This window comes from Triticum dicoccoides, chromosome 1A (assembly GCF_002162155.2).
Source record: "Triticum dicoccoides isolate Atlit2015 ecotype Zavitan chromosome 1A, WEW_v2.0, whole genome shotgun sequence".
In the NCBI taxonomy this organism is placed as follows: Eukaryota; Viridiplantae; Streptophyta; class Magnoliopsida; order Poales; family Poaceae; genus Triticum; species Triticum dicoccoides.
Window position 1 is genome coordinate 490,688,564 of NC_041380.1, and position 27,216 is coordinate 490,715,779.

Sequence of the window (27,216 nt, forward strand, 5' to 3'; positions counted from 1 at the left end):
ACACTAATCATACACACAAATGTGTATGATCAAGATCAAGGACTCATAAGAAGATATCACAACACAACTCTAGACACAAAATAAAATAATACAAGCTTTATATTACAAGCCAGGGGCCTCGAGGGCTCGAATACACAAGAGTCAGCAGAAGCAACAATATCTGAGTACAGACATAAGTTAAACAAGTTTGCCTTAAGAAGGCTAGCACAAAAGCAACATCGATCGAAAAGGCAAGGCCTCCTGCCTGAGAGCCTCCTAACTACTCCAAGTCGTCAGCGGTCGTCACGTAGTAGTAGGCATCCTCGGGGTAGCAGTAGTCATCAGTGGTGTTGTCTGGCTCCTGGGATCCGTCATCTGGTCGCAACAATCGGGTATGGGGGAAAAAGAGGTAGCAAAGCAACCGTGAGTACTCATCCAAAGTACTCGCAAGACTTACATCAGATCTAAACTAAGTATGCATCTGCATCAAACGAATGGGTTGTATCTGTGGACTAAACTGCAGAAAGCCAGAATAGAGAGAAGGCCTAGTCCTATCGAAGACTAGCATCTTCTGGAAACCACCATCTTGCAGCAACAGTAGGGAGTAGAGTAGCATAAAGTAAAGTAGTAGAAGTGTTATCAACCTCGGCCAGAGATCCTTTCTCGACTCCCTGCGAGGAAGCAATCCCAGAGCCATACTATCCATTTCTCATCTCGATGTCTCATCTCAAGTATCCAGTTCTAGTTGTATCGATCGGGATACAACTCCAAGTGTCCGTTACCGTAGGACATGCTATCGATAGATGTTTTCTTCCCTCCAGGGGTGCACCAACTTACCCACCATGCTTGATTAACTCCGGCCGGACACACTTTCCTGGGTCATGCCCGGCCTCGGCCAAACAATACGCCGCAACCCGACCTAGGCTTAATAGAGAGGCCAGCACGCCAAACAAAACCAATGCCCCTAGGGGCCATGGGCCATCTCCCCGGGAACTCCTGCACGTTGCGTGGGCGGCCGGTGAGCAGACCTAGCTACCTCCTTCAAAAAGGCAGGTGCTTACGCAGTCCAACACGGCGCGCGCCGCTCAGTCGCTGACGTCTATTAAGCTTCGGCTGATGTATACAGCGCAGAACGCCCATACTATGCCCACGTGATGGTTAGTGCTATCAGGCCAAAGGCCCCTTGGATCAAATATCCAAATCGTAGTGGATTAGGAACGAGCGGTAACGAGCAGAGACTCACAATCGATGTGACCCTGTCGCCCCGTCTCGAGTACTTGCGGCAAGGGCTAAGAATGCCCAGCCACGCCTCGTAAGTATCTCGCGGGCACCTTCCAGGTCAACCCGACTCCACATCACTCGCTATTAAGCTCGCGCGAGTACCCCTCAGGGTCGACCCGTCTTTAGTAACATGGTTCAGTGTAAAGTCATAGTAACCATAGTAACTGTGTGTCTAACACCAAAGGGAAAACCCGAGGAATCACCCCCGGTGAATTCCACTCGATGTTGTCATCAAGGTGAACGTAAGAGGATCCACCCTCGAGGTTCACGTTTGATGGGTTGCACGACAGAGCCGTAACAGAAGTGGTTAAGGAGGTAATCACCCTTGATGCCTTGACCGTAAAGCTACACTACAGAGATCTCATCAGGAGTGATATAAGAGGTTCCACCCTCGGCACTCGATGGTAACTCTGCAGAGTCGTACAACTAGGGGGGGTGATGTGCAGTGTCGGGTCCTGGACGTCGATCACGTTGATCGAGTCATCGAACATAAAGCGGGGCAACTGGGACAAGGTGGGGGTCACTGATGGATCTCTAACAAACCTATACTAAGAAGTTTAGGATAAGCATGTAAGGTATAAAAGCAGGTAACAACAACAGGCTATGCATCAGAGTAGGATCATATAGAAAGCAGTAGCAGTTCTAATGCAAGCATGAGAGGGAAAGAAATGGGCGATATTGGAATGCTCAAGGAGGGTTTGCTTGCCTGGTTTCTCTGGCGCTGATGGATCCGGTGCAAGGGGACAGGGGAGGAAAGGTAGAGGGCACTGGCGGCTTCACCGCGAGGCCCTCAGCACGTCCCCGTGCTCGGCTAGCTCGGAACGAGCGGTAGCCATGGCAGCGATGGAGCAGGGCGGCGGTGGCCTACGGGAGCTATGGCGACGGCGGTTACACGCATTGAAACAGACGGGACAGTGAGGGGTTACGCGCGGGAGCTCACCGTGGGGCCGTAGGGGAGTGGTAGTGAGCTCCGGGAGGGCATGAGGCAGCCGGAATCGGCGACGAACGCCGGCGATCCGAAGGTTGAAGACGGCTCGGGGCAGCGTCGTAGCGGCCTTCGGCTCTAGTGCGTCGGCGTGTATGACGCAGCGGATGGAGACGGCCTTCGTGGACACGACGGCGGGGCAGCAGGTAGCCGGTGGCCGCGGCGGAGCGAGGCGGACGACACCGGGCGCGATGACGAGGCAGATCTGGAGGAGGGGGCACAGGCGAGAGAGAGCACGAGGGGAGTGGACTCGGGAAAATATCTGGTGGGGGAGCTGACGAAGCCGAGGAGACTCGACCTTATCCCCACGACGTCGACGGCGAGCCGGCTCGGTGGCAACCGGGCGTGCCCTGGCGCGCGGTCGGAGGAACAGGAAGGAGGGGGTGCAGGGGAAGCTGGGCCGGCCAGGCTGAAGTGGGCCGAGGCCCAATGGGAGGCCAGGGGCTCTTTTCTCTCTCCCCCCTCTGCCTTTTCCCTTTTCTTTTCCCCTCTTGTTTTATTTTATTTTCTCTGTTTTGCATTTTTCTTTTAGTACCAAAATGAGTTTTGTTTTCAACAAAACTTGGCACATAAAACTCACACAAAACCTTGAGATGGAACAAAAAGTTTGGGGTCAAAAGGAGTTGCCTAATCAATTTTAGAAATTGAAAAGTCCAATTTAAATGCTGCTGGAGCACCAAATTAATTCCCATGGGCATTTTGGGAATTCAGAAGAGGTTGGCTCAACATGACAGTGAACAGGGAAATTTATAGGATAAGGTGAACATTTTAGTTTTACTGCGCAAAGAAATAATTTATTCGACTTATCTTAAATTTGAAAAAGGTTTTGATTTTTGGACAAGTGGCAAGCTACATGGTAATCACGATGACATGGCCACCATTAGTGGGAGATTACTGTAGCATGATTCTCGGGGTGTTACACCAGTACACCGCCGGAGGCATTCATATAGAGTCATATCTTGTTCTAAGTATCGAGTTGTAATTCCTGAGTTGTAAGTAAATAAAAGTGTGATGATCATCATTATTAGAGCATTGTCCCAGTGAGGAAAGGATGACGGAGACTATGATTCCCCCACAAATAGGGATGAGACTCCGGACGAAAAAAAAGAGGCCAAAGAAGCCCAAATAAAACGAGAGAAAAGAGGACATAAAAAAGAGAAGTCCCAAATAAAAAAATAAAAAAATGAGAGAAAAGGAGAGAAGGGGCAATGCTACTATCCTTTTAGCACACTTGTGCTTCAAAGTAGCACCATGATCTTCATGATAGAGAGTCTCCTATGTTGTCACTTTCATATACTAGTGGGAATCTTTCATTATAGAACTTGGCTTGTATATTCCAATGATGGGCATCCTCAAAATGCCCTAGGTCTTCGTGAGCAAGCGAGTTGGATGCACACCCACTAGTTTCTTTTGTTGAGCTTTCATACATTTATAGCTCTGGTGCATCCGTTGCATGGCAATCCCTACTCACTCACATTGATATCTATTGATGGCCATCTCCATAGCTCGTTGATACGCCTAGTTGTTGTGAGACTATCTTCTCCTTTTTGTCTTCTCCACAACCACCATCCTATTCCACCTATAGTGCTATATCCATGGCTCATGCTCATATATTGCGTGAAGATTGAAAAAGTTTGAGAACATCAAAAGTATGAAACAATTGCTTGGCTTGTCATTGGGGTTGTGCATGACTTAAATATGTTGTGTGGTGAAGATGGAGCATAGCTAGACTATATGATTTTGTAGGGATAGCTTTCTTTAGCCATGTTATTTTGAGAATACATGATTGCTTTGCTAGTATGCTTGAAGTATTATTATTTTTATGTCAATATTAAACTTTTATCTTGAATCTTATGGATCTGAATATTCTTTCCACAATAAAGAGAATTACATGGATAAATATGTTAGGTAGCATTCCACATCAAAAATTTTGTTTTATCATTTACCTACTCGAGGACGAGCAGGAATTAAGCTTAATTGGGGATGCTGATACGTCTCCAACGTATCTATAATTTTTGATTGTTCCATGCTATTATATTATCAACCTTGGATGTTTTATATGCATTTATATGCTATTTTATATGATTTTTGGGACTAACCTATTAACCCAGAGCCCAGTGTCAGTTTCTGTTTTTTCCTTGTTTTAGAATATCACAGAAAAGGAAAATCAAATGGAGTCCAATTGACCTGAAACTTCACGGAACTTATTTTTGGATCAGAAGAAGCCCGGGAGACTTGGAGTCCACGTAAGGGAAGCTTCGAGGAGGCCACGAGGTAGGGGGCGCGCCCACCCCCCTGGGCGCACCCTCCACCCTCGTGGGCCCCTCGTGGCCCCCCTGATGTACTTCTTCCGCCTATATATCTCCATATACCCTAAAAACATCCGGGAGCACAATAGATCGGGAGTTCCGCCGCTAGAAGCCTCCGTAGCCACCGAAAGCCAATCTAGACCCGTTCTGCCACCCTGCCGAAGGGGCAATCCCTCTCCGGTGGCCATATTCATCATCCCGGTGCTCTCCATGACGAGGAGGGAGTAGTTCTCCCTCGGGGCTGAGGGTATGTACCAGTAGCTATGTGTTTGATCTCTCTCTCGTGTTCTTGAGATGATACGATCTTGATGTATCGCGAGCTTTGCTATTATAGTTGGATCTTATGTTTCTCCTCCCCCTCTACTATCTTGTAATGAATTGAGTTTCCCCTTTGAAGTTATCTTATCAGATTGAGTCTTTAAAGATTTGAGAACACTTGATGTATGTCTTGCCGTGCGTATCTGTGGTGACAATGGGATATCACGTGATTCACTTGATGTATGTTTTGGTGATCAACTTGCGGGTTTCGCCCATGAACCTATGCATAGGGGTTGGCACATGTTTTCTCCGGTAGAAACTTTGGGGCACTCTTTGAGGTTCTTTGTGTTGGTTGAATAGATGAATCTGAGATTGTGTGATGCATATCATATAATCATACCCATGGATACTTGAGGTGACATTGGAGTATCTAGGTTACATTAGGGTTTTGGTTGATTTGTGTCTTAAGGTGTTATTCTAGTACAAACTCTAGGGCTGTTTGTGACACTTATAGGAATAGCCCAACGGATTGATTGGAAAGAATAACTTTGAGGTGGTTTCGTACCCTACCATAATCTCTTCGTTTGTTCTCCGCTATTAGCGACTTTGGAGTGACTCTTTGTTGCATGTTGAGGGATAGTTATGTGATCCAATTATGTTATTATTGTTGAGGGAACTTGCACTAGCGAAAGTATGAACCCTAGGCCTTGTTTCAACGCATTGCAATACCGTTTACGCTCACTTTTATCATTAGTTACCTTGCTGTTTTTATTTTTTTCAGATTACAAATACTCATATCTACTATCCATATACCACTTGTATCACCATCTCTTCACCGAACTAGTGCACCTATACAATTTACCATTGTATTGGGTGTGTTGGGTACACAAGAGACTCTTTGCTATTTGGTTGCAGGATTGCTTAAGAGAGACCATCTTCATCCTATGCCTCCTACGGATTGATAAACCTTAGGTCATCCACTTGAGGGAAATTTGCTACTGTCCTACAAACCTCTGCACTTGGAGGCCCAACAACGTCTACAAGAAGAAGGCTGTGTCGTAGACATCAGTAATAAATTAGTCAGAGGCCGAGAAATTTTTGATAAGTCCTTAATGAACCTCCTATAGAAACTGGCATGACCAAGGAAACTTCTTATACCTTTGATGTCCTTGGGACATGGCATCTTTTCAATAGCATCAACCTTGGCTTTATCAACCTCAATACCTCTTTCAGAAACTTTATGCCCCAAGACAATACCTTCATTAACCATAAAGTGGCACTTTTCCCAATTCAAGACAAGATTAGTTTCTTTACATCTCTGCAAAACTCGGTCAAGGTTGCTTAAGCAATCATCAAAAGAGGATCCATAGACGGAAAAATCATCCATGAAAACCTCACAGATCTTTTCACAAAAGTTAGAGAATATAGCCATCATGCATCTTTGAAAGGTAGCTAGTGCATTACATAAACCAAAAGGCATACGTCTATAAGCAAAAGTGCCAAAAGGGTAAGTAAAAGTAGTCTTTGATTGATCATTGGCTGACACGGGTATTTGAGAGAAACCAGAATAACCATCTAGAAAGCAAAAATGTATATGTTTGGATAATCTTTCTAGCATTTGATCAATAAAAGGTAAGGGGTAATGATCTTTTTTAGTATCTTTATTTAATTTGCGGAAATCAATTACCATCCTATAACCTGTAATAATTCTTTGCGGGATCAACTCATCTTTATCATTAGGAACGATAGTAATACCTCCCTTCTTAGGGACGCAATGGACAGGACTTACCCACTGACTATCAGCAACGGGATAAATTATACCTGCCTCAAGAAGCTTTAGTATTTCCTTTCTTACCACTTCCTTCATCTTAGGATTCAACCGTCGTTGATGATCACGAACTGGTTTGGCATCTTCCTCCAAATTTATTTTGTGTTGACACAGAGTGGGACTAATGCCCTTAAGATCATCAAGAGTATATCCAATAGCAGCACGGTGCTTCTTCAGAGTTTTCAATAATCTCTCTTCTTCATGCTCTTAAAGGTTAGCACTAATAATAACAGGATATATCTTTTTCTCATCAAGATAAGCATATTTAAGAGTATCAGGCAACGATTTAAGCTCAAACACGGGATCAACCTTGGGTGGAGGAGGATCCCCTAGGATTTCAACAGGCAAATTCTGTTTCAGGATGGGTTCCTGTTTAAAGAATACTTCATCTATTTTCCTTCTTTCATTCATAAACATATCATTTTCATGGTCTAGCAAATACTGTTCTAAAGGATCGCTAGGAGGCACGGCAATAGAAGCAAGACCAATAATTCATCTTTACTAGGCAATTCCTCTTCACGGTGTTGTCTACAAAATCTAGAGAAATTAAATTCATGAGACATATCACCTAAACCAATAGTAACAACATCCTTTTTGCAATCTATCTTAGCATTAACTGTGTTCAAGAAGGGTCTACCAAATATAATGGGACAAAAGCTATCTTGTGGGGAACCAAGAATAAGAAAATCTGCAGGATATTTAGTTTTCCCACACAAGACTTCAACATCTCTAACAATTCCCATTGGTGAAATAGTATCTCTATTGGCAAGTTTAATTGTGACATCAATATCTTCTAACTCAGCAGGTGCAATATCATGCCTAATTTCTCTGTATAAGTCAATAGGTATAACACTAGCACCCATATCACATAAGCCATGATAACAATGATCTCCTATTTTAACAGAAATAACAGGCATGCCTACCAAAGATCTAGGTTTATCTTTAGCACAAGGTTTAGCAATTCTAGCAGTCTCATCACGGAAATGAATAACATGCCCATCAATATTATCAGACAAGAGATCTTTAACAATAGCAATATTAGGTTGAACTTTAATTTTCTCACAAGGTGTATAGGTTCTAATATTGCTTTTACGAACCACAGGTGAAGCTTTAGCATGATCTTTTATCCTAACAGGAAAAGGTGGTTTCTCAACATAAGCAGTAGGAACAATAAGATCATTATAAGTGATAGTATTTTCTTCAACTTTAATAGGTGCAGCTACTTTTACTTCTATGGGAGGATGATATTTAAACCACTTCTCCTTAGGGAGATAGATATGAGCAGCAAAAGATTCACAAAAAGAGGCTACTATCTCAGAGTCAAGTCCATACTTAGTGCTAAATTTACGGAAAACATCGGTATCCATAAAAGATTTAACACAATCATACTTAGGTGTCATACCTGACTCCTTACCTTCGTCGAGGTCCCAATCTTCAGAGTTGCGTTTAATTCTTTCCAATAAATTCCATTTGAATTCAATAGTCTTCATCATAAAAGAGCCAACACAAGAAGTATCGAGCATGGTGCGATTGTTATCAGAAAGCCGAGCATAATTTTTTTGAATAATCATTTCTCTTGAGAGCTCATGACTGGGGCATGAATATAACATTGATTTAAGCCTCCCCCAAGCTTGAGCGATGATTTCTCCTTCGCAAGGCCAGAATTATATATATAATTGTGATCACGATGAACAAGATGCATAGGATAAAACTTCTGATGAAATTCCAATTTCAATCGTTTGTAGTTCCATGACCTCGTATCATCACAAGCCTATACCATGTCAATGCATCTCCCTTCAAAGATAAAGGGAAGACCTTATTCTTAATAACATCTCCGGACACACCTGCAAGCTTAAATAATCCACAAACTTCATCCACATATATTAGGTGCTCATCAGGATGCTTTGTTCCATCTCCTACAAAAGGATTAGCTAGCAGTTTTTCTAACATACCCGAAGGAATTTCAATGCAGACATTTTCATTTTCAGTAGGTTCAGTAGGTTGAGGAGCAACTCTTTGCTCTACTGGTCGGGGTGAAGATACCCCGAACAAGCCCCTCAGAGGATTACTTTCCATAGTAACAAGTGACAGTAAATTTCAGCACACTATATAAATTTTTCCTTACCAAATTCCACCTACCAAAGGCGCTTCACTCCCCAGAAATGGCGCTAGAAAAGAGTCTTGATGACCCACAAGTATAAGGGATCTATCGTAGTCCTTTCGATAAGTAAGAGTGTCGAACCCAACGAGGAGCAGAAGGAAATGATAAGCGGTTTTCAGCAAGGTATTCTCTGCAAGCACTGAAATTATAGGTAAGAGATAGTTTTGTGATAAGATAATTGATAACGAGCAACAAGTAACAAAAGTAAATAAAGTGCAGCAAGGTGGCCCAATACTTTTTCTAGCAAAGGACAAGCCTGGACAAACTCTTATATGATGTAAAGCGCTCCCGAGGACACATGGGAATATCGTCAAGCTAGTTTTCATCACGTTCATATGATTCGCGTTCGGTATTTGGATAATTTGGTATGTGGGTAGACCGGTGCTTGGCTGCTGTCCTTACTTGAACAAGCATCCCACTTATGATTAACCTCTATTGCAAGCATCCGCAACTACAACAAAAGTATTAAGGTAAACCTAACCATAGCATGAAACATATGGATCCAAATCAGCCCCTTACGAAGCAACGCATAAACTAGGGTTTAAGCTTCTGTCACTCTAGCAACCCATCATCTACTTATTACTTCCCAATGCCTTCCTCTAGGCCCAAATAAAGGTGAAGTGTCATGTAGTCGACGTTCACATAACACCACTAGAGGAGAGACAACATACATCTCATCAAAATATCAAACAAATACCAAATTCACATGACTACTAATAGCAAGACTTCTCCCATGTCCTCAGGAACAAACGTAACTACTCACAAAGCATATTCATGTTCATAATCATAGGGGTATCAATATGCATATAGGATCTGAACATACGATCTTCCACCAAATAAACCAACTAGCATCAACTACAAGGAGTAATTAACACTACTAGCAACCCACAGGTACCAATCCCGGACTTGGAGACAAGAATTGGATACAAGAGATGAACTAGGGTTTTGAGAGGAGATGGTGCTGGTGAAGATGTTGATGGAGATTACCCTCTCCCGATGAGAGGAGCGTTGGTGATAACGATGGCGATGATTTCCCCCTCCCGGAGGGAAGTGTCCCCGACAGAACAGCTCCGCCAGAGCCCTAGATTGGTTCCGCCAAGGTTCCGCCTCGTGGCGGCGGAGTCTCATCCGGAAAGATGGCTTATGATTTTATTTTTCTCATTGAAAGACTCCATATAGCAGAAGATGGGCATCGGAGGGCCACCAGGGGCCCATGAGGTAGGGGGGCGCGCCCCCCACCCTCGTGGGCACGGTGTGGCCCCCTGGTGAACTTCTTGCGCTCAGTATTTTTTATATATTCTGAAAACGAGTTCCGTGAAGTTTCAGGACTTTTGGAGCTGTGCAGAATAGGTCTCTAATATTTGCTCCTTTTCCAGCCCAGAATCCCAGCTGCCGGCATTCTCCCTCTTTATGTAAACCTTGTAAAATAAGAGAGAATAGGCATAAGTATTGTGACATAATGTGTAATAACAGCCCATAATGCAATAAATATTGATATAAAAGCATGATGCAAAATGGACGTATCAAAACCCAAATCGGAGTAGTGCGTCTTCATAGGATACCCAAAAGAAACTGTTGGGTACACCTTCTATCACAAATCCGAAGGCAAGATATTTTGTTGCTAAAAGTGGATCCTTTCTAGAGAAGAAATTTCTCCCGAAAGAAGTGAGGAATGTAGAACTTGATAAGGTAATTGTAGCTTCTCCCGAATTGGAAAGTAGTTCATCACAGAAATCAGTTCTAGTGATCTCTACACCAATTAGTGAGGAAGCTAATGATGATGATCATGAAACTTCAGATCAAGTTACTACCGAACCTCGTAGGACAACCAGAGTATGGTTCGCACCAGAGTGGTACGGTAATCCTTTCTGGAAGTCATGTTACTTGACCATGACGAACCTACGAACTATGAGGAAGTGATGATGAGCCCAGATTCCGCAAAATGGCTTGAGGCCATGAAATCTGAGATGGGATCCATGTATGAGAACAAAGTGTGGACTTTGGTTGACTTGCCCGATGATCGGCAAGCCATCGAGAATAAATGGATCTTCACGAAGAAGACTGACGCTGGCGGTAATGTTACTGTCTACAAAGCTCGACTTGTTGCGAAAGGTTTTCAACAAGTTCAAGAAGTTGACTACGATGAGACCTTCTCACCCGTAGCGATGCTTAAGTCCGTCTGAATCATGTTAGCAATTGCCGCATTTTATAATTATGAAATTTGGCAAATGGATGTAGAGACTGCATTCCTGAATGGATTTCTGGAAGAAGAGTTGTATATCATGCAACCTGAAGGTTTTATCGATCCAAAGGGTGCTAACAAAGTGTGCAAATCCAGCGATCCATCTATGGACTGGTGCAAGCATCTCGGAGTTGGAATAAACATTTTGATAGTGTGATCAAAGCATATGGTTTTATACAGACTTTTGGAGAAGCCTGTATTTACAAGAAAGTGAGTGGGAGCACTACAACATTTCTGATAAGTATATGTGAATGACATATTGTTGATCGAAAATAATGTAGAATTTCCTGGAAAGCATAAAGGAGTGTTTGAAAAGAATTTTTCAAAGAAAGACCTCAATGAAGCTGCTTACACATTGAGCATCAAGATCTATAGAGATAGATCAAGACGCTTGATAAGTTTTTCCAATTAGTACATACCTCGACAAGATTTTGAAGTAGTTCAAAATGGAACGGTCAAAGAAGGAGTTCTTGCCTGTGTTGCAAGGTGTGAAGTTGAGTAAAGACTCAAAACCCGACCACGACAGAAAATAGAAAAGAGAATGAAAAGTCATTCCCTATGCCTCAGTCATAGGTTCTACAAAGTATGTTATGCTGTGTACCGGACCTATTGTGTACCTCACCATAAGTTTTGCAAGAGGGTACAATAGTGACCCAGGAGTAGATCACTGGAGAGAGGTAAAAAATATCCTTAGTGGAATAAGGAAATGTTTCTTGGTTATGGAGGTGACAAAGAGTTCGTCGTAAAGAGTTGCGTTGATGCAAGCTTTGACACCGATGTGGATGACTCTAAGTCTCGATCTAGATACATATTGAAAGTGGGAGCAATTAGCTAGAGTAGCTCCATGCAAAGCATTGTAGACATAGAAAATTTGCAAAATACATATGGCTCTGAATGTGGCAGACCCGTTGACTAAATTTCTCTCACAAGCAAAACATGATCACTCTTTGGGTGTTAATCACATAGCGATGTGAACTAGATTATCGACTCTAGTAAACCCTTTGGGTGTTAGTCACATGGAGATGTGAACTAATCACATAAAGATATGAACTATTGATGTTAAATCACATGACGATGTGAACTAGATTATTGACTCTAGTGCAAGTGGGAGACTGAAGGAAATATGCCCTAGAGGCAATAATAAAGTTGTTATTTATATTTCCTTATATCATGATAAATGTTTATTATTTATGCTAGAATTGTATTAACCGGAAACTTAGTACATGTGTGAATACATAGACAAACAAAGTGTCACTAGTATGCCTCTACTTGACTAGCTCGTTGAATCAAAGATGGTTAAGTTTCCTAGCCATAGACATGAGTTGTCATTTGATTAACGGGATAACATCATTAGGGAATGATGTGATTGACTTGACCCATCCGTTAGCTTAGCAGGATGATCGTTTAGTTTGTTGCTATTGCTTTCTTCATGACTTATACATGTTCATATGACTATGAGATTATGCAACTCCCGAATACCAGAGGAACACTTTGTGTGCTACCAAACGTCACAACGTAACTGGGTGATTATAAAGATGCTCTACAGGTGTCTCCGATGGTACTTGTTGAGTTGGCATAGATCAAGATTAGGATTTGTCACTCCGATTGTCTGAGAGGTATCTCTGGGCCCTCTCGGTAATGCACATCACTATAAGCCTTGCAAGCAATGTAACTAATGAGTTAGTTGCGGGATGATGCATTACGGAACGAGTAAAGAGACTTGTCGGTAACGAGATTGAACTAGGTATTGAGATACCGATGATCGAATCTCGGGCAAGTAACATACCGATGACAAAGGGAACAACATATGTTGTTATGCGGTTTGACCGATAAAGATCTTCATAGAATATGTAGGAACCAATATGAGCATCCAGGTTCCGCTATTGGTTATTGACCGGAGATGAGTCTCGGTCATGTCTACATAGTTCTCGAACCCGTAGGGTCCGCACGCTTAACATTCGGTGATGATCGGTATTATGAGTTTATGTGCTTTGATGTACCGAAGGTAGTTCGGAGTCCCGTATGATATCGGGGACATGACGAGGAGTCCCGAAATGGTCGAGACGTAAAGATCGATATATTGGATGACTATATTCGGACATCGTAAAGGTTCCGAATGATTCGGGTATTTTTCAAAGTACCGAAGAGTTACCGGAATTCGCCGGGGAGTATATGGGCCTTATTGGGCTTTAGGGGAAAGAGAGAGAGGAGGATGCGCGCCCCCCAAGGCCTAGTCCGAATTTGACTAGGGGAGGAGCGGCGCCCCTCCTTCCTTCTCTTCTCTTTTCCCTTTCCTTCTTTCCTACTCCTACTACATGGAAGGGGGAAATCCTACTCCCGGTGGGAGTAGGACTCCCTAGGGCGCGCCATAGGAGGGCCGGCCCTCCCCCTCCTCCACTCCTTTATATACGTGGCCAGGGGGCATAGACACACAAGTTGATCATTGATCCCTTAGCCGTGTGCGGTGCCCCTTCGCCATAATCCACCTCGATCATATCGTAGCGGTGCTTAGGAGAAGCCCTGCGTCGATAGCAACATCATCACCGTCATCACGCTGTCGTGCTGATGAAACTCTCCCGTGAAGCTCTGCTGGATCAGAGTTCGTGGGACGTCATCAAGCTGAACATGTGCTGAACTCGGAGGTGCCGTGCATTCAGTACTTGGATCGGTCGGATTGTGAAGACGTTCGACTACATCAACCGCGTTCTCATAACGCTTTTGATTACGGTCTACGAGGGTACGTGGATGATACTCTTCCCTCTCGTTGCTATGCATCACCATGATCTTGCGTGTGCGTAGGAAGTTTTTTGAAATTACTACGTTCCCCAACAGTAATCATGTGAACTTGGTATGTGTTCGATATTTTGATAGTATGTATGTTGGGATTCCCTTAGTGGTGTCATGTGAACGTCTACATGACACTTAACCATATTTGGGCCTAAGGGAATGCATTGTGGAGTAGTTATTAGATGATGGGTTGCGAGAGTGACTGAAGCTTAAACCCTAGTTTATGCGCTATTCCATAAGGGACCGATTGGATCCAAAAGTTTAATGATATGGTTAGGATTTATCCTTAGTACTTTTCTCGTAGTTGTGGATGTTTGCAAGGGGGTTAATCATAAGTAGAAGGTTTGTTCAAGTAAGAACAACACCTAAGCACCGGTCCACCCACATATCAAATTATCAAAGTAGCGAACACGAATCAAACCAACACGATGAAAGTGACTAGATGAAATTCCCGTGTACCCTCAAGAACGCTTTGCCTATTATAAGAGACCGTTTTGGCCTATCCTTTACCTCAAAAGGATTGGGCTACCTCGCTGCACTTTTTTACTATTATCATTACTTGCTTGTTACAAAATATCTTGCTATCAAACTACTTTGTTACTTACAATTTCAGCACCTGCAGACATTACCTTGCTAAAAACCACTTGTAATTTCCTTCCGCTCCTCGTTGGGTTTGACACTCTTACTTATCGAAAAGAGCTACAATTGATCCCCTATACTTGTGGGTCATCAACCTTCTGTTGCCAACTAAAATTCATTCAAAATTTCCGAATGGTTTCAGTCGCTGACACCGAAGTGTGTAAAGTGATTAGGTCATCACAACTCGGAGCCATCGACGTTTTCACCCGGTCTCACCGAAACGCCTAACATTTAAACATTTTGTACCGATCGGTCTCACCGGGTAGTGCATAAAGGTGTGCAATGATTGGATATTTGGTGATGTCTATATATACCCCACCCACTCCACCGAACTCTCAGAGAACAACCAGAGCGAAGCATACACATTCATATCCATATTTCTGAGAGAGAGCTCCCGATCCTTGTGTTGAGATCAAAATGATTCCACTCCAACCATATAACCGTTGATTTTTAGTCACCTCATTACTTTCCACCCAAACCCTCCCCTAACCTAAAGACAAAATTTGTGAAAGAGTGTTTCAATGTTGATGAGATTTCTTTCGAAGCACGAGAGCAAGGAGTTCATCATCAACAACCCCACCTATTACCTTTTCGAGGGTTGTGCCTCCTAGATTGGCTAGGTGTGCTTGGGAGTCTCCAAATCATGTGGAGGAACCAATAAGATTGTAAGGGTAAGGAGATCACCTACTTCATTTGTGAAGATCTATCCCGAGTGAGGCTAGTCCTTTGTGGGTGTAAGCCATGGTGGGATAGGCAAGGTTGCTTTTTCATGGACCCTTTGTGGGTGGAGCCTTACGTGGACTCAATTCCTCTGTGTAATATCACAACCATTATCCTTGAGATCATTGATCCTTTAGATTGAATCCTCCATAAACATGGGCATACAATAGCACCACCTATCGAAACCACAACTCAAAAATCATTTGTGTCAACCTTTTTTGCAAATCCTTCAAACTCTTCTCCCTATTTTACTTTCACTTGCATGATTGCTATTTTTCGTTGCCCATACTCTAGATATGCATGTGTAGGGTGTACTTGTTGTTATCTAGCTTGTGTCAAGATCTGCCAAAGAATCAAGAAACATTAAAAATGATAATTAAGCTTTGCTAGTGTCTAGTCACCTCCCTCTAGACACCCCCTTTCGATCCTACAAGGGGTATCATAGTTTTGGTATCCATTGCTTTGGCTTTACCACCACAGAGAAGGATGTATTTGTCTACTTTGAGGAGTCTTAGTTGTAGAGTTCCTATTCTCAATGAAGAGTACTTTAACTTTTGGAAAGATGAAATGCTTGATATATTTGATGGTTTCAACTTGAGTGAGTATATCCATCGTACTTATGCCCCCTGGTTAATCACTTGCACCCAACCCCTAAGGAAGAACCTGACATATGCTTCATAGTTTAAGAACCATAATTCTTATTGTTAGAGGCCTTCCTAATTTTGTTATCCATATCATGCAAAACTTTGAATGTGTTTATACTTTTATAAGTGCTTATTTGAGCTTAGAGATCTTATTCGTTCTAAAGGAAATCCTATCACCATTGTTAATATTATCACCAAAACTATTCGTAACCATTCTCTTAAACAATGTCATGCGCGTGCAACTAATGAGAATGATGATGTAGGTGATCAAGAAAATGGTGACATTGGTAACATGCATGGTTACTATGATGGGAGTGATGACTATGATGATGAGGAGTATGACAAGATATCATTGGAGCCGATCCATGATATTCCTCTCCAGCTAGAAGACCTCGGCTAGGACATCATCCGAGATCGTTGATTTTGAGTCAAATATGGTATTGGCAATGGTAATTACCATAGCTTATGCCTATTAAGTGCATGAATTGCAAATATGGACCTATAGGGGCTGGGAATGAATTGGGAGTACATGACTCCTTGTAGCAAAAAAGCATCATCCTTCTGGAACTCCTTAGATAAGAACTCGTTGTCTAGGTTGGACATGACAAAGTCAATGTAGATTGTGCTCGGGTCCGATCCTAAGATTTCAGGGCCCGGGGAAAATTAGGATATGGGTCCTAATAATCCACAAGTATAGGGGATCACAATAGTCTTCGAGGGTAGTATTTCACCCATTGCTGATTCAACATAAGGGGTGCCGAAGAATATTTACAAGCCTCGACAGTTGAGTTGTCAATTCAACCACACCTGAGAAATCACTTTCTTGCAGCAATTTATTACTAGCACGATAATATGATAGTAGTGATAACATAGTAGCAGTAACAGTAGCAGCAGTAGTAACAAGTAGAGCAGTAGTAACTTTAGCAAAGGCAATAGCAGAAAAACGTAGGCATGGAGTTGTGATGGGATGTTCAGATGAGATTCAGTATACAATAGTCACAACCTAGAGCGATACAAAACTAGCTCTAATTCATCAATCATGTGTAGGCATGTATTTCGTATGTAGTCGTACTTGCTTACGATAAGAACTTACATAACATCGTTTGTCCTACCCTCCCATGGCAGCGGGGTCCTAATGGAAATGAATGCTAATTAAGGCACTCCTTTTAATAGAGAACCAAAATAAAACATTAACACATAGTGAATATATGAACTCCTCAAATTACAGTCATCCCCTTAGAGTATCCCAATTATTGTCACCTTGAGATCTAGGGTTTAGAACAATAACAGGTGCATACAACTTGTAGATATGATCAAAAAAACTCAAATATATTCATGGAAACATAATAGGTTCAGATATGAAATCATGACACTCAGGCCCTAGTGTCAAGTATTAATCATAGCAAAGTCATAACAACATCAATCTTGTTGGAACATGGTGGATATTAGGGATCAAGCCCTAACAAATTGACAATGATTACATATGAAATCTCATCCAATCCCATCTACCTCCAGTATGCCTACAAGGAGATTACTCGCAAATAATTGTGAGCATCATGAAAGTGTTGATGGAGAAGGGTTGGTGATTACAACGATGGTGATTCTTCTCTCTCTCTCTCTCTCTCTCTCTCTCTCTCCCTCTCTCTCTCCCTCTCTCTCTCTCTCTCTCTCTCTCTCTCTCTCCGGAGCCATGAAAGGACTCCAGATTAGGGCTCTCGATGAAGAACAAGAGGTGGTTATGGCTAGGGCGCACGAGGGATCAAGCATTGGTCCTATGTAACCAAACAGGGGGCGATCGCACACGAGATCAAAATAAATTGCATTTTACCATCGAGCTAAGCTGTGCTCGCACGGGTGGTAGAGGGTGAACTAAGTTTTTAGTATGGAGAAAACAATCAGGCCAACCAAACATATTAAGACCAAAGATAGGTTTTCAAAAAATGTACATCACTAAATAAAGCTGGTGGAACTATGCACCATCAATTTACAACAAGGAATCGATCTTTGAGAAATACATTTATTAGTATTGATACAAAGAAGTGAATGTACGATTTGCTTAGTTATTGTTGCGGCACCAACTTGTCGTCTTTCGTGTGAGCCACTCCCAGCTCAGTTAGCCTTTTCACTTTTCCTTTTAAGGTATTAGTTTGCTAGGGTTTAGCACCACTGCAGTTGACAAGCACGCGAGAATCCATATTGATAGCTAATTTCATCTTCCAAAAAACCTGCTAATTCATGTTTCTAGTAGAATCCTAATTATAATTGAATTAGTGCACTTCCTGCCCAGCTTGATGTGGCCCACAGCTACTTGACCATCCAATGCTAAACAAAAGAAGACACATGGCCCACATAGCTGAAGAATAACGTTCCAACTTTCTCCTTCGTGAACACACATATCTAATGGTTGGGGGCGGGATGCTCCATGCTTGCATTCACTCTGGTGGTGCTTCCCTCAATTTTTATGGGCATGAGGCAGCCGCCCCCTCGCCCCTAGGGACGAGCTAGATGTGCCTCGAGCATAATGATGACTCTGATGTTGCAGCGATGCATGTGTGGTGAGTTCTCACCTAAAGGTGTGTATTCAACGAGGGCTAGGGAAATTATATGGGGATATGAGGTAGGTTATAATAGTGCAAGTAAATGAAATCAGGAAATGATGTAATCTTAGATTACAAGATTACCACTAGACGTGCAAACTCCTAGTAGAAGTAGAGTACTAGAGTTGATGTAGCACGTTGGTGCAACTTTAGACATACTACCTTGTCTATATGGTTCAATGACTTGTCAAATGTATATTGAACATATTCGCATGTCGAGGAAGGAAACGTTGCTCGTCTGGACTATCAAATCTAAGCCGGCAACTTTGGACATGGGAGGAGTATTGACTAACCCTAAAATGTCCGCTCTTCTCCTTACAAGGTCATTATGGGCTTCTACGTTGAATGCCCATTAAAACTCAATGCCCCGTCTAATTCGATCCTAACCCGACCTAGGCTTCAACATATATATGTCATGACATAGACAACAATGTTCTCTAACATGTTGGAAAAAATAAATTAAGTCAACAAATTCATAACCAAAATAAAATAAATGATATAGAAGTTGCATTCGAACTTCGACGTGTTCTATTGGCTTGTACATATTTCTTCACGTCTCTAAGATCAAATGCTTTGAATATTTCTCGCCCAATGCATCACACTGTAGAGTCATTACGCCAATCATCCGACATCTTACTGCACGACCTTAACAAAGAAGAAATGGTGTCGCCAATGTCAAAAAGAAAAGGAAATTGTCAAAAAGAGCAGATTTTTTTAGGGAAAAAAAGAAACAGATAGGGTCGCCACTGGCAGTAGCAACGCCGGCTAGAAAGCAGAAGAAAACGACGAAGGCCAGAAAAAACGGTTCGGTCGTCTTCTTCCCGGAGACGAGCTGCAGATAGCGTTTCAGGCCTTCCAGCGGCTCCAATGGCGCCTCCGTGGCTCCGACGACACGTGGGCAGGGGCGCTCGCGCCGGAACAAGCTGTGGCGGACGCTCGCCGCGCAGCCTCCTCCCACCCCTAACGGCCGCGCGCCTCCGCCAGGACCACGACCCCAGCGCCGCGCAGGTAACCCTCGCCCCCTCATTCCTGTCAATAAATTGTGCTCATTCACTTTTGCAATCCGCGATTAATCCTAGATTGTCTTGTAGCGCCGCTTTTCCCTTGCTGCCGGCTATAAATCAGCCCAATGGCCGGAGCGCTCTTCGCACACTGTCAAATCGGGGAGGGAGCCGCCGGAGTTCTTCTGAAGGAGGGCCGGGGCAATGGAGGCCAAGACGGGGAATTCCGGCATGCTGTACCACGAGCTGCAGGTGCGGCAGCTCTGCGGGCTCCATGCCCTCAACGCGGCGCTGCAGGGGCCGTTCTTCAGCGAGGGGGACCTCCTGGAGATCGCGGCGGACCTCGACGCCCGCGAGCGGGAGGTGATGTACCGCGCCGGCGGCGTGGGGGCGGGGGATTTCCTCGCCGAGGGCCAGGGATCCCACAACGTCTCCGACAACGGGGACTTCGGCGTTGAGGTGAATTTCCCCTCCCCCTCCTCTCTCTGGCTCGCTTACTGCTTTCGACTTGATCCTCCGTGTTATTTTTTTTAGATTATTATTAGATTAGAGATTTTTCTTAAAGCCATCAAGCACTTTATTTATTCAACGAGTTCTGGGATCTCACTAAGACCACATCAAAATTAATGGCGGAGCCTGGTATTAATTGTAATTTATTTATTTTTGCATTGCAATAGAAACTGTCAATGTTGCCTTTTTTTCAATGCAATATAAAGCGGCCGAGCTAGATTTTTTTCCCCAATGCAATAGAAAACAAACTAGATGTCTGAAATGATGCAGATTCTTATATTACAAGAACGCGAGAGAAAAAAAATCAGATTTGTTTCGAGCATTTCATCAAACAAAGTAGTAATCAGTTGCTAATGTAGACATGTGCAAAGCCTGGCAGTGAACTATCCAGCATAGCTCCAAGTGGTTGCATTCAATAGCACTTTTGGAGTTTTGTTCTTGCCAATAAAGAATTTCTTGGGTTTGTTTAATTTTGAAATTGAACAATACACAGTTGCATGCAGTATGCTAGCTAGGTCGGGAGCAGCCGAGCAGGGGAGAGCGTACTGGAGTCTGGATCCTGCTCCTCCCATTGATCAGTTGAGGACTCCCTGTTACGTCACTTGCTTGGGCTGGGCTTGTGGTTGTTGGCTGTTGCGTGGGCTGGACAAGTATCCTGTAGCTGTAGGCTTCGGTATATCTAAATTTTTTGTTGCCCTAAATCATTGGTATTCCATGGAATACCAAGGAATGCCCCTGGCTCCGCCCATGTCTGGTGGGGTGTTAGGCACACATTACATAAACTAAACTATTACTCACCCCCTCTCTAGCTAACAAATGGGCGGCAGCATTGGCTGTCAGCCTAACCCAGGTTACTCGGGAATCCCGGCACGAACGCAGCTAACCTTTTATTTCCTCCACAACCGGGCCAGCAGCAGTTAGATTTTTTCTCATCTCGTTTAACATTGCCACAACAGACTTACAGTCTAGCTCCATATGAATCTTCTGGACACCCAGCTCGACTGCAAGATGGGCAGTTCGCTGGCAACTAAGGAGCTCAGCAGTCTCCGGATTGCTGATCGATGGAAAGAAGTAGCAGGCACCCCCACGGAATGCACCATGGTGGTCTCTGAACATCACTCCTCCACCTGCACTATCAACAACCTTGGATGTAGCTCCATCGATATTGGCTTTCATCCACCCCTGCTCCGGCACCATCCACTTCTCGACAACCACCTGCTTTGGCGTTCGAGTTGAACTGCCCTTCACCGACTGCCATTCCTGCATGTAGTGGATCACCGATTTAGCAATAGCTTGCGCTTCTTCAATTCTCTTTCCCTCCCGTGTTTCATTCCTTGTGAGCCACCTCACAGACTCCTTGAACAATTGTTCCTCTAGCGTCGTCCGAAGGTTCCGCGAACTAAGACAGCAGCTACGTAGATACAACACTCTGGGAATCAAAACAGTTCGGCGGGGTCGCCACTGTAGCTCCCAATTCCGAGCACATATACCCCCAGAACATAGCTAAGTGAGGGCAAGACCAAAATCTATGATGGAGTGTTTCTTCCCTTCCACAAGCTACACAAAATACTCCTGCCTTAATCCGATGACGATATAGTTCAGCACCAACCGCTAGCCCGTTGCACAGTAGTCTCCACATATGGATTTTAGCCTTATTTGGTGCAATGGAGTCCCAAAGGCCCAGCCATCCTTTGTGGCTAAAGACTCTGGACGATGGTTCCGGCCTCCCAATCTTTGCCTTCTTCTGTTGAATGCACAAATGGTAGGCTGACCTAACCATGAACTCGCCACTCTTTGTATAGTTCCACACCAAGTGATCATCAACACCTTGTCCGGTTGTCCCGCAATATTAATCTGCAGAATATCATCAATATCATCTGTGTTGAACATAGCCTCTAGCTTAGTCCGGTCCCAAGAGTTACCCTGAACAGAGACACTTGGTTAAAAGCCTCCCTGTCCCGAAAACCTAGGCCCCCCTCTTGCTTGCGAGTACACATTTTGTCCCATGCAATCCAGTGCACCCTCTTTTCATCATTGGCTTCACCCCATCAGAAGTTCGAAGAGATCGAAGACAGGTTCCGGCACATTTTCTTTGTGAGGTGAAAGCAACTCATGGTATACGTCGGTATTGATTGTGAGACAGATTTAACAAGTACCTCTTTCGCAGCCTTTGAGAAACCCTGACATTTCCATCCAACAACTTTCCCACTGGAACACTCTCGAACATGTTTGAAGGTTCCATCCTTTGATCTCCCCACCACTGTGGGAAGGCCAAGATGTCGCTCATTGAGTGCTTCTGACCCGATACCTAGAACACCATTGAGAGCATCTTTGTCCTCTTCCATGCAGCCTTTTCCGAAGAAAATAGATAGATTTTTGCAAATTAACTTTCTGACCCAACGCCACCTCATAGTCCTGTAGAATAGTTCGCAAGGCCTGCAAATTACCCTGGGATGCCGCAAGGAAAGGCACACTATCGTCAGCAAATAAAAGGTGGGTTACCGTGGGGCCAGTGCTCCCAAAGGAAACCCCCTTAATGTCATTTCTACTCTGAGCATGCTTCAGTAACGCAGAAAAACCTTCACCCAGTGGCGTTGGTAAAACATCGCTGGCAGTCCATCCGGACCTGGAGCTTTTGTTGGCCCCATCTGAAACAATGCCTCCTCGATTTCCTTGTCTGTCATGACTGCTGTCAGCCATGAGTTCATCTCTTCTGGGTCCACACTGTCAATATGCTGCAGCAACTTCTCTGTCTCCTCCGACCCCTCTGGCGAGAACAAACTCTTATAAAAAACTGCCAGCACTCGCATCTCATCATCAGTAGTGCAACGAGAGCCATCCTCCTTTATTAGCGCTTTAACTGTGTTCTTCCTTTTCCTGTGCGAGGCTCTGTTCTGAAAATATTGTGTATTTTGATCACCCCATTGTAGCCAATATATTCTGGACCGTTGCTTGTAGTATATCTCCTCGCGCTCAAACAGATCATGGAGTGCCCCTCGATGTCCTTAATCTCCTGCATGTAACCTGTGTAACGGTTCTGAATAAAAACCGTTCCTTGGCGTCACGTAGCTGGCCTTTCAGTTTCCCGAATTACTTTTTTATTGAGCCAAAAACGTTTCTACTCCATCTCTGCATGTCCCTGGTAACTGCATCCAGCTTTGTGCACACCGCTTGTAGCCCACTCTGTCCATGGTCGGCTGCATACCATGCATCCATGACCATGCCATCATACAATTCATGCCTAGTCCAGGCTTCCTCAAAGCGAAACCCCATGTGCATCCTACTGCTACCTGTGACCGGTGTCACAAGGGCACGGATAACAAGGGCAACATGGTCAGATTCCTCTGTAAGAATGTGATCAACAATAGTCTCCGGGAACATCTGAATAAAATCATCATTGCATGTTGCACGGTCCAGCCTAACTTGTATGTTCTCGTCGGCATCTCTTTTACTGTCCCAAGTGAATGGGTATCCCGAGAAACCGAGGTCCGCGAGGCCACAGTCGGCCAAGCATTCCCTGAAAGCTTCCATCTGCGTAACTTCTCGGATTCCCACCTTTTTGTTCTGCTTGGAATAACACCTCGTTAAAGCCCCCCGCACACAGCCATGGTAGATTATCTTGGGCTTTAAGAAATCACAACGCGTCCCAAGTTTTCATCCTCTGCTCAGTACATGGTTCCCCATAGATTCCAGTAAATCTATAGGTTTTGTCATGAACAGTAATAGTCGCATCTAAGTAGTACTGGCACCATGCCCTGTCACCTGCACACTGTCTCTCCACAACAAAGCTAGTCCCCCACTCCTTCCAACACAACTCACCGCAACACCATGTCTGAAACCCAAGCTCCACTTCAACTTTTCCAGTTCTCGAACTTTCTTTTTTGTTTCACTTAAGAATACCACCGCTGGGTTGTAGGACTGTATCAGGGAGTAGGGCATTTTGGAGACCGAGCTCCATGGAGCCCTTTATTTTGAAAAATTCAAAATTCACAAATTTCGGTTTAAAAATTTATGAAAAAAATTAGACATGTATGCAAGGATGTAAAGTGTATGTGTGAAAAATTTTAGGATGAAATACCTTGAATTGCGAGCTGCACAAAAAAACAAAATCATGGACTTTAAAGATGAACAGTACGTATGCTAAAAAGCCTCAGATTTGTCTTTTTTGTGTAGCTCACATTTTATTGTATTTCGAACTAAAAATTTGCACACGTGTACATTATGTATCTAGGTATATGTGTATTTATTTTCAGAATTTTTTGAAACTGAAAAGTTTGAATTTTGAAGTTTTCAAATAAAGGCCTCCATGGAGCTCGCTCTCCGTTTGGCATTTTCGTGTATCAGGTCTGTAGTGTGTAGGCACATTTTGTAAGATGGCTTTTCTAATTATCCCGCGAAATAACATTGTATAGCTTGTGTATGAAAAGGAAAAACTGTAAAACAATATTTTCCTTTTGGGGCTCAAACAATAAGCTTGCATGCACTTATATCTAGCCAGAAAACTATTATTGTTTTCTGAACATAAGCTTATAAGATGGCTTTTCTAAACAGAAGTATTTAACTAAAAAAAAGAACGCCGCCGCCATTCGTGTTGGTTAATTTTGTCCGAATTTTGATATTAGATTTTCTTTTCTTTTCTAGAAGTAATTGTTAATCAATTAAAAAAAGGAAGTAATTGTTAATGGGGTTCTGCATAAATGCTTGTGAGAAAAATAATAAAATGGACCACCATGAAGTAGGTCTCTTTATGTATTGTCGCCCATCTCAATTTATGAGGGCAGTGGGCGCAAATTCGTAATGGTTCATTATTGGTGTTTACTAATATGCACGTACCACACAGGTACACATATCATGATTGATAAGTGATATTCCATTTACAGAAGCGAAGTTCACAAAAAAGTTACTACTTTGGATCATATATGTTATAACAGCTTTGGGTTATTTGAAATTTGTTTCATACTTTAGTTTTTGCTTTTGACCTTAGGAAGGACTTCCACTACAAATTTGGTCAATCCACCGATTACTATAAGCTGAAGGTGGTATGGGGGATTTTGTTAATAAAAGATGGTACAGTTAAATTTTGGGACTTTGTAAAACCTGTTAGTGCTATTGTGGAAGTTATTACTATAGGAACTTCACAACAATAGGTATTATCGAACTAAATCGTAATTTTGTGATTTTATGAGACGTTTTGGAAATTTTGGATAGATTTGCATCATCAATACAGGCCATAAAACTTTGGAATTTGAAGTTTTGCACTATTTCTTTCATTCAAATTTAAGTTGGCTCAAAACCAGTAGATGCAATAAAGAAGAAGAGCCGCATATAAATCTGTGAATAAATAGACTATTTTAGTTTAGAAAGTACATAGTTATTGAAGTATAGATAACTCAACAGTAAGCAAATTTTTAGGTATGCACTAATGAACTCAGGTTGTGGGGCCATATAGAGCTGATGGCACTTGTTATTATTTTATTTTAAAAGAAATTTGCCAAGTTTATTGCTTATCTTCCTTTTGGTTTGTGTGTTCCATTTTCATAAGCTTTGTTACTTGTGATGTCTTCCATCAATTGCAATGTTGCATCCATTCTTTACTCTGGTGGTAGGATGTAAACTAGCAGAATTATGCAAGTTCACATGTTTGCTAGCTCTGCTCATTTCCTGGAATAACTACACATCATTTCATGATTCATTAACCTATGTTTCTTTTCATTGATAGGTTCTGAAGAGGGCACTAGAGGTATGGGACCTCCAATTTATCCCCATGTATTCCCAAGCTGCAGCGGGATCCCAATCCAAGCCTGAACTGGAAACTGCCTTCATCTGCCACTTCCAGAATCACTGGTTCTGCATTAGGAACGTGGATGGGGAGTGGTACAACTTCGATAGTCTGTATCCGGCCCCTGAGTACCTCTCTCAGTTTTTCCTCTCAGATTACCTTGACAACATGAGGGGTCCTGGCTCAAACATCTATGTGGTAAGGGGCACTTTCCCCAGGGACTGCCCTTCTGATAACAACGATTTTGGCCAGTGGCTGCGTCCTGAGGAAGCCAAGATCATTACACATTCACGCTTCAAGGCTCAGCAGAAACAACAGAGCAACACTGCTATAGTGATGGCCTCGAGGAGGTATCTCACAGTGGGGGTAGCCGCTGGCTTGAGGGGCCTTGAAGTTCCAGGCACCAAGACTGAAGTACCTCGTCAGCAACCTTACGAAGAAAAGGACATGACTATGATGCAAGAGGAGGGTGATGACGACCTGAAGGCGGCAATAGCTATTAGCTTGATGCCATTTGAAGCTCCAGCGACCAGTTCTCAACCAGCCGAAGAAGAGAGAAATTTGAAAGATGCGCTCAGCAAGGACACCACCATGGAGGAACCTGGCTCCAGCAACTCTGAAGGGCCAGTTAAAGAAGGTTGTTAGGATGCCATCTTTCTTCATCTACATAGGAGCATTCTGAAGCGCGAAAAAATAGTTTCCATTGGCTGGAGCGGTTATTGTGAACTTGTGATATGTTGTAATGATCTAGAATGCTGGATTGAACCTGTGGGGGCGATGATATTTACATACAAGTGTTGAACTTGAGTTAAGAAAGCAGCATCGCGGGGATGGACGCGCGCCAGCCCACCCCCGGCGTCTGCGCCGCCACGCCCTTTGCCGGCGACCTGCCGTCCGCCCCGGCTCTCTCCGCGGCCCCTCCGGCGGCGGTGCCCCGGCCCCTCACGCCCTCCCTCCCGCCCTCCCCCGCTCCTCGCGCGGTCGGCGTTCAGTGGGCGGATGTGGCTGCGGAGGAGGATCTCGCGGACGCCGTCGCAGCTGCGGCCGACGCCCTCCTCCCTCCCCGGCGTTTCGGTGACCGATTGGCGGAGGCCGTCGCCACGGCTCCTCTCGCGGCTCCTCTGGCCGGGGATGTGATCCCCCCTCCGGGATTCCTCCACGCAGACCCCCTGCCGCTTCCTTCCCTGCTCCCCCTCCCCCGTCCCTTGCAGCGCGGCGGCCTCCGCCCGCTTGCACCACCTTCCCCATCTCCCCCTGGTGCTGGCAATGGTACCAGTCGTCGGGGACGTGGGGCCCGGTCCTCGAACTGGGGGGTGGCCGGACGGGCCGATCTCGGGACGGCGGCGCTCTCGTGGCGGCTCTCGGCTAGCTCCCGTCGTCCGCCTCGGCTGGAGCTGCCCCTCCCCGGCGTGGCTCCGCCAACCGCCGTCGGAGGGGGCCCTAAGTTCCGCGCTTTCCGGCCAATCGCGGCGGTGTCGCGCTCCCCTCCGGCGTCG

At 44.1% G+C, this 27,216-nt stretch overlaps 1 protein-coding gene across 1 annotated transcript; it reads left to right on the top strand.

The window, feature by feature from the left end:
• Positions 1 to 19,222: 19,222 nt before the first annotated feature.
• Positions 19,223 to 26,516, top strand: LOC119281677 (ataxin-3 homolog). The gene is made up of 3 exons (XM_037562145.1): positions 19,223 to 19,438; positions 19,522 to 19,890; positions 25,661 to 26,516. Exons 2-3 carry the CDS (start codon positions 19,636 to 19,638, stop codon positions 26,363 to 26,365), a joined length of 960 nt encoding a protein of 319 aa, XP_037418042.1. The 5' UTR covers positions 19,223 to 19,438; positions 19,522 to 19,635; the 3' UTR covers positions 26,366 to 26,516.
• Positions 26,517 to 27,216: the final 700 nt, after the last annotated feature.

Coding starts and splice junctions, on each gene's coding strand:
- LOC119281677 (XM_037562145.1), top strand. CDS start 19,636: ATGGAGGCCAAGACGGGGAATTCCGGCATGCTGTACCACGAGCTGCAG. Junction 19,891..25,660: donor ACGGGGACTTCGGCGTTGAG/GTGAATTTCCCC, acceptor TTTCATTGATAG/GTTCTGAAGAGGGCACTAGA.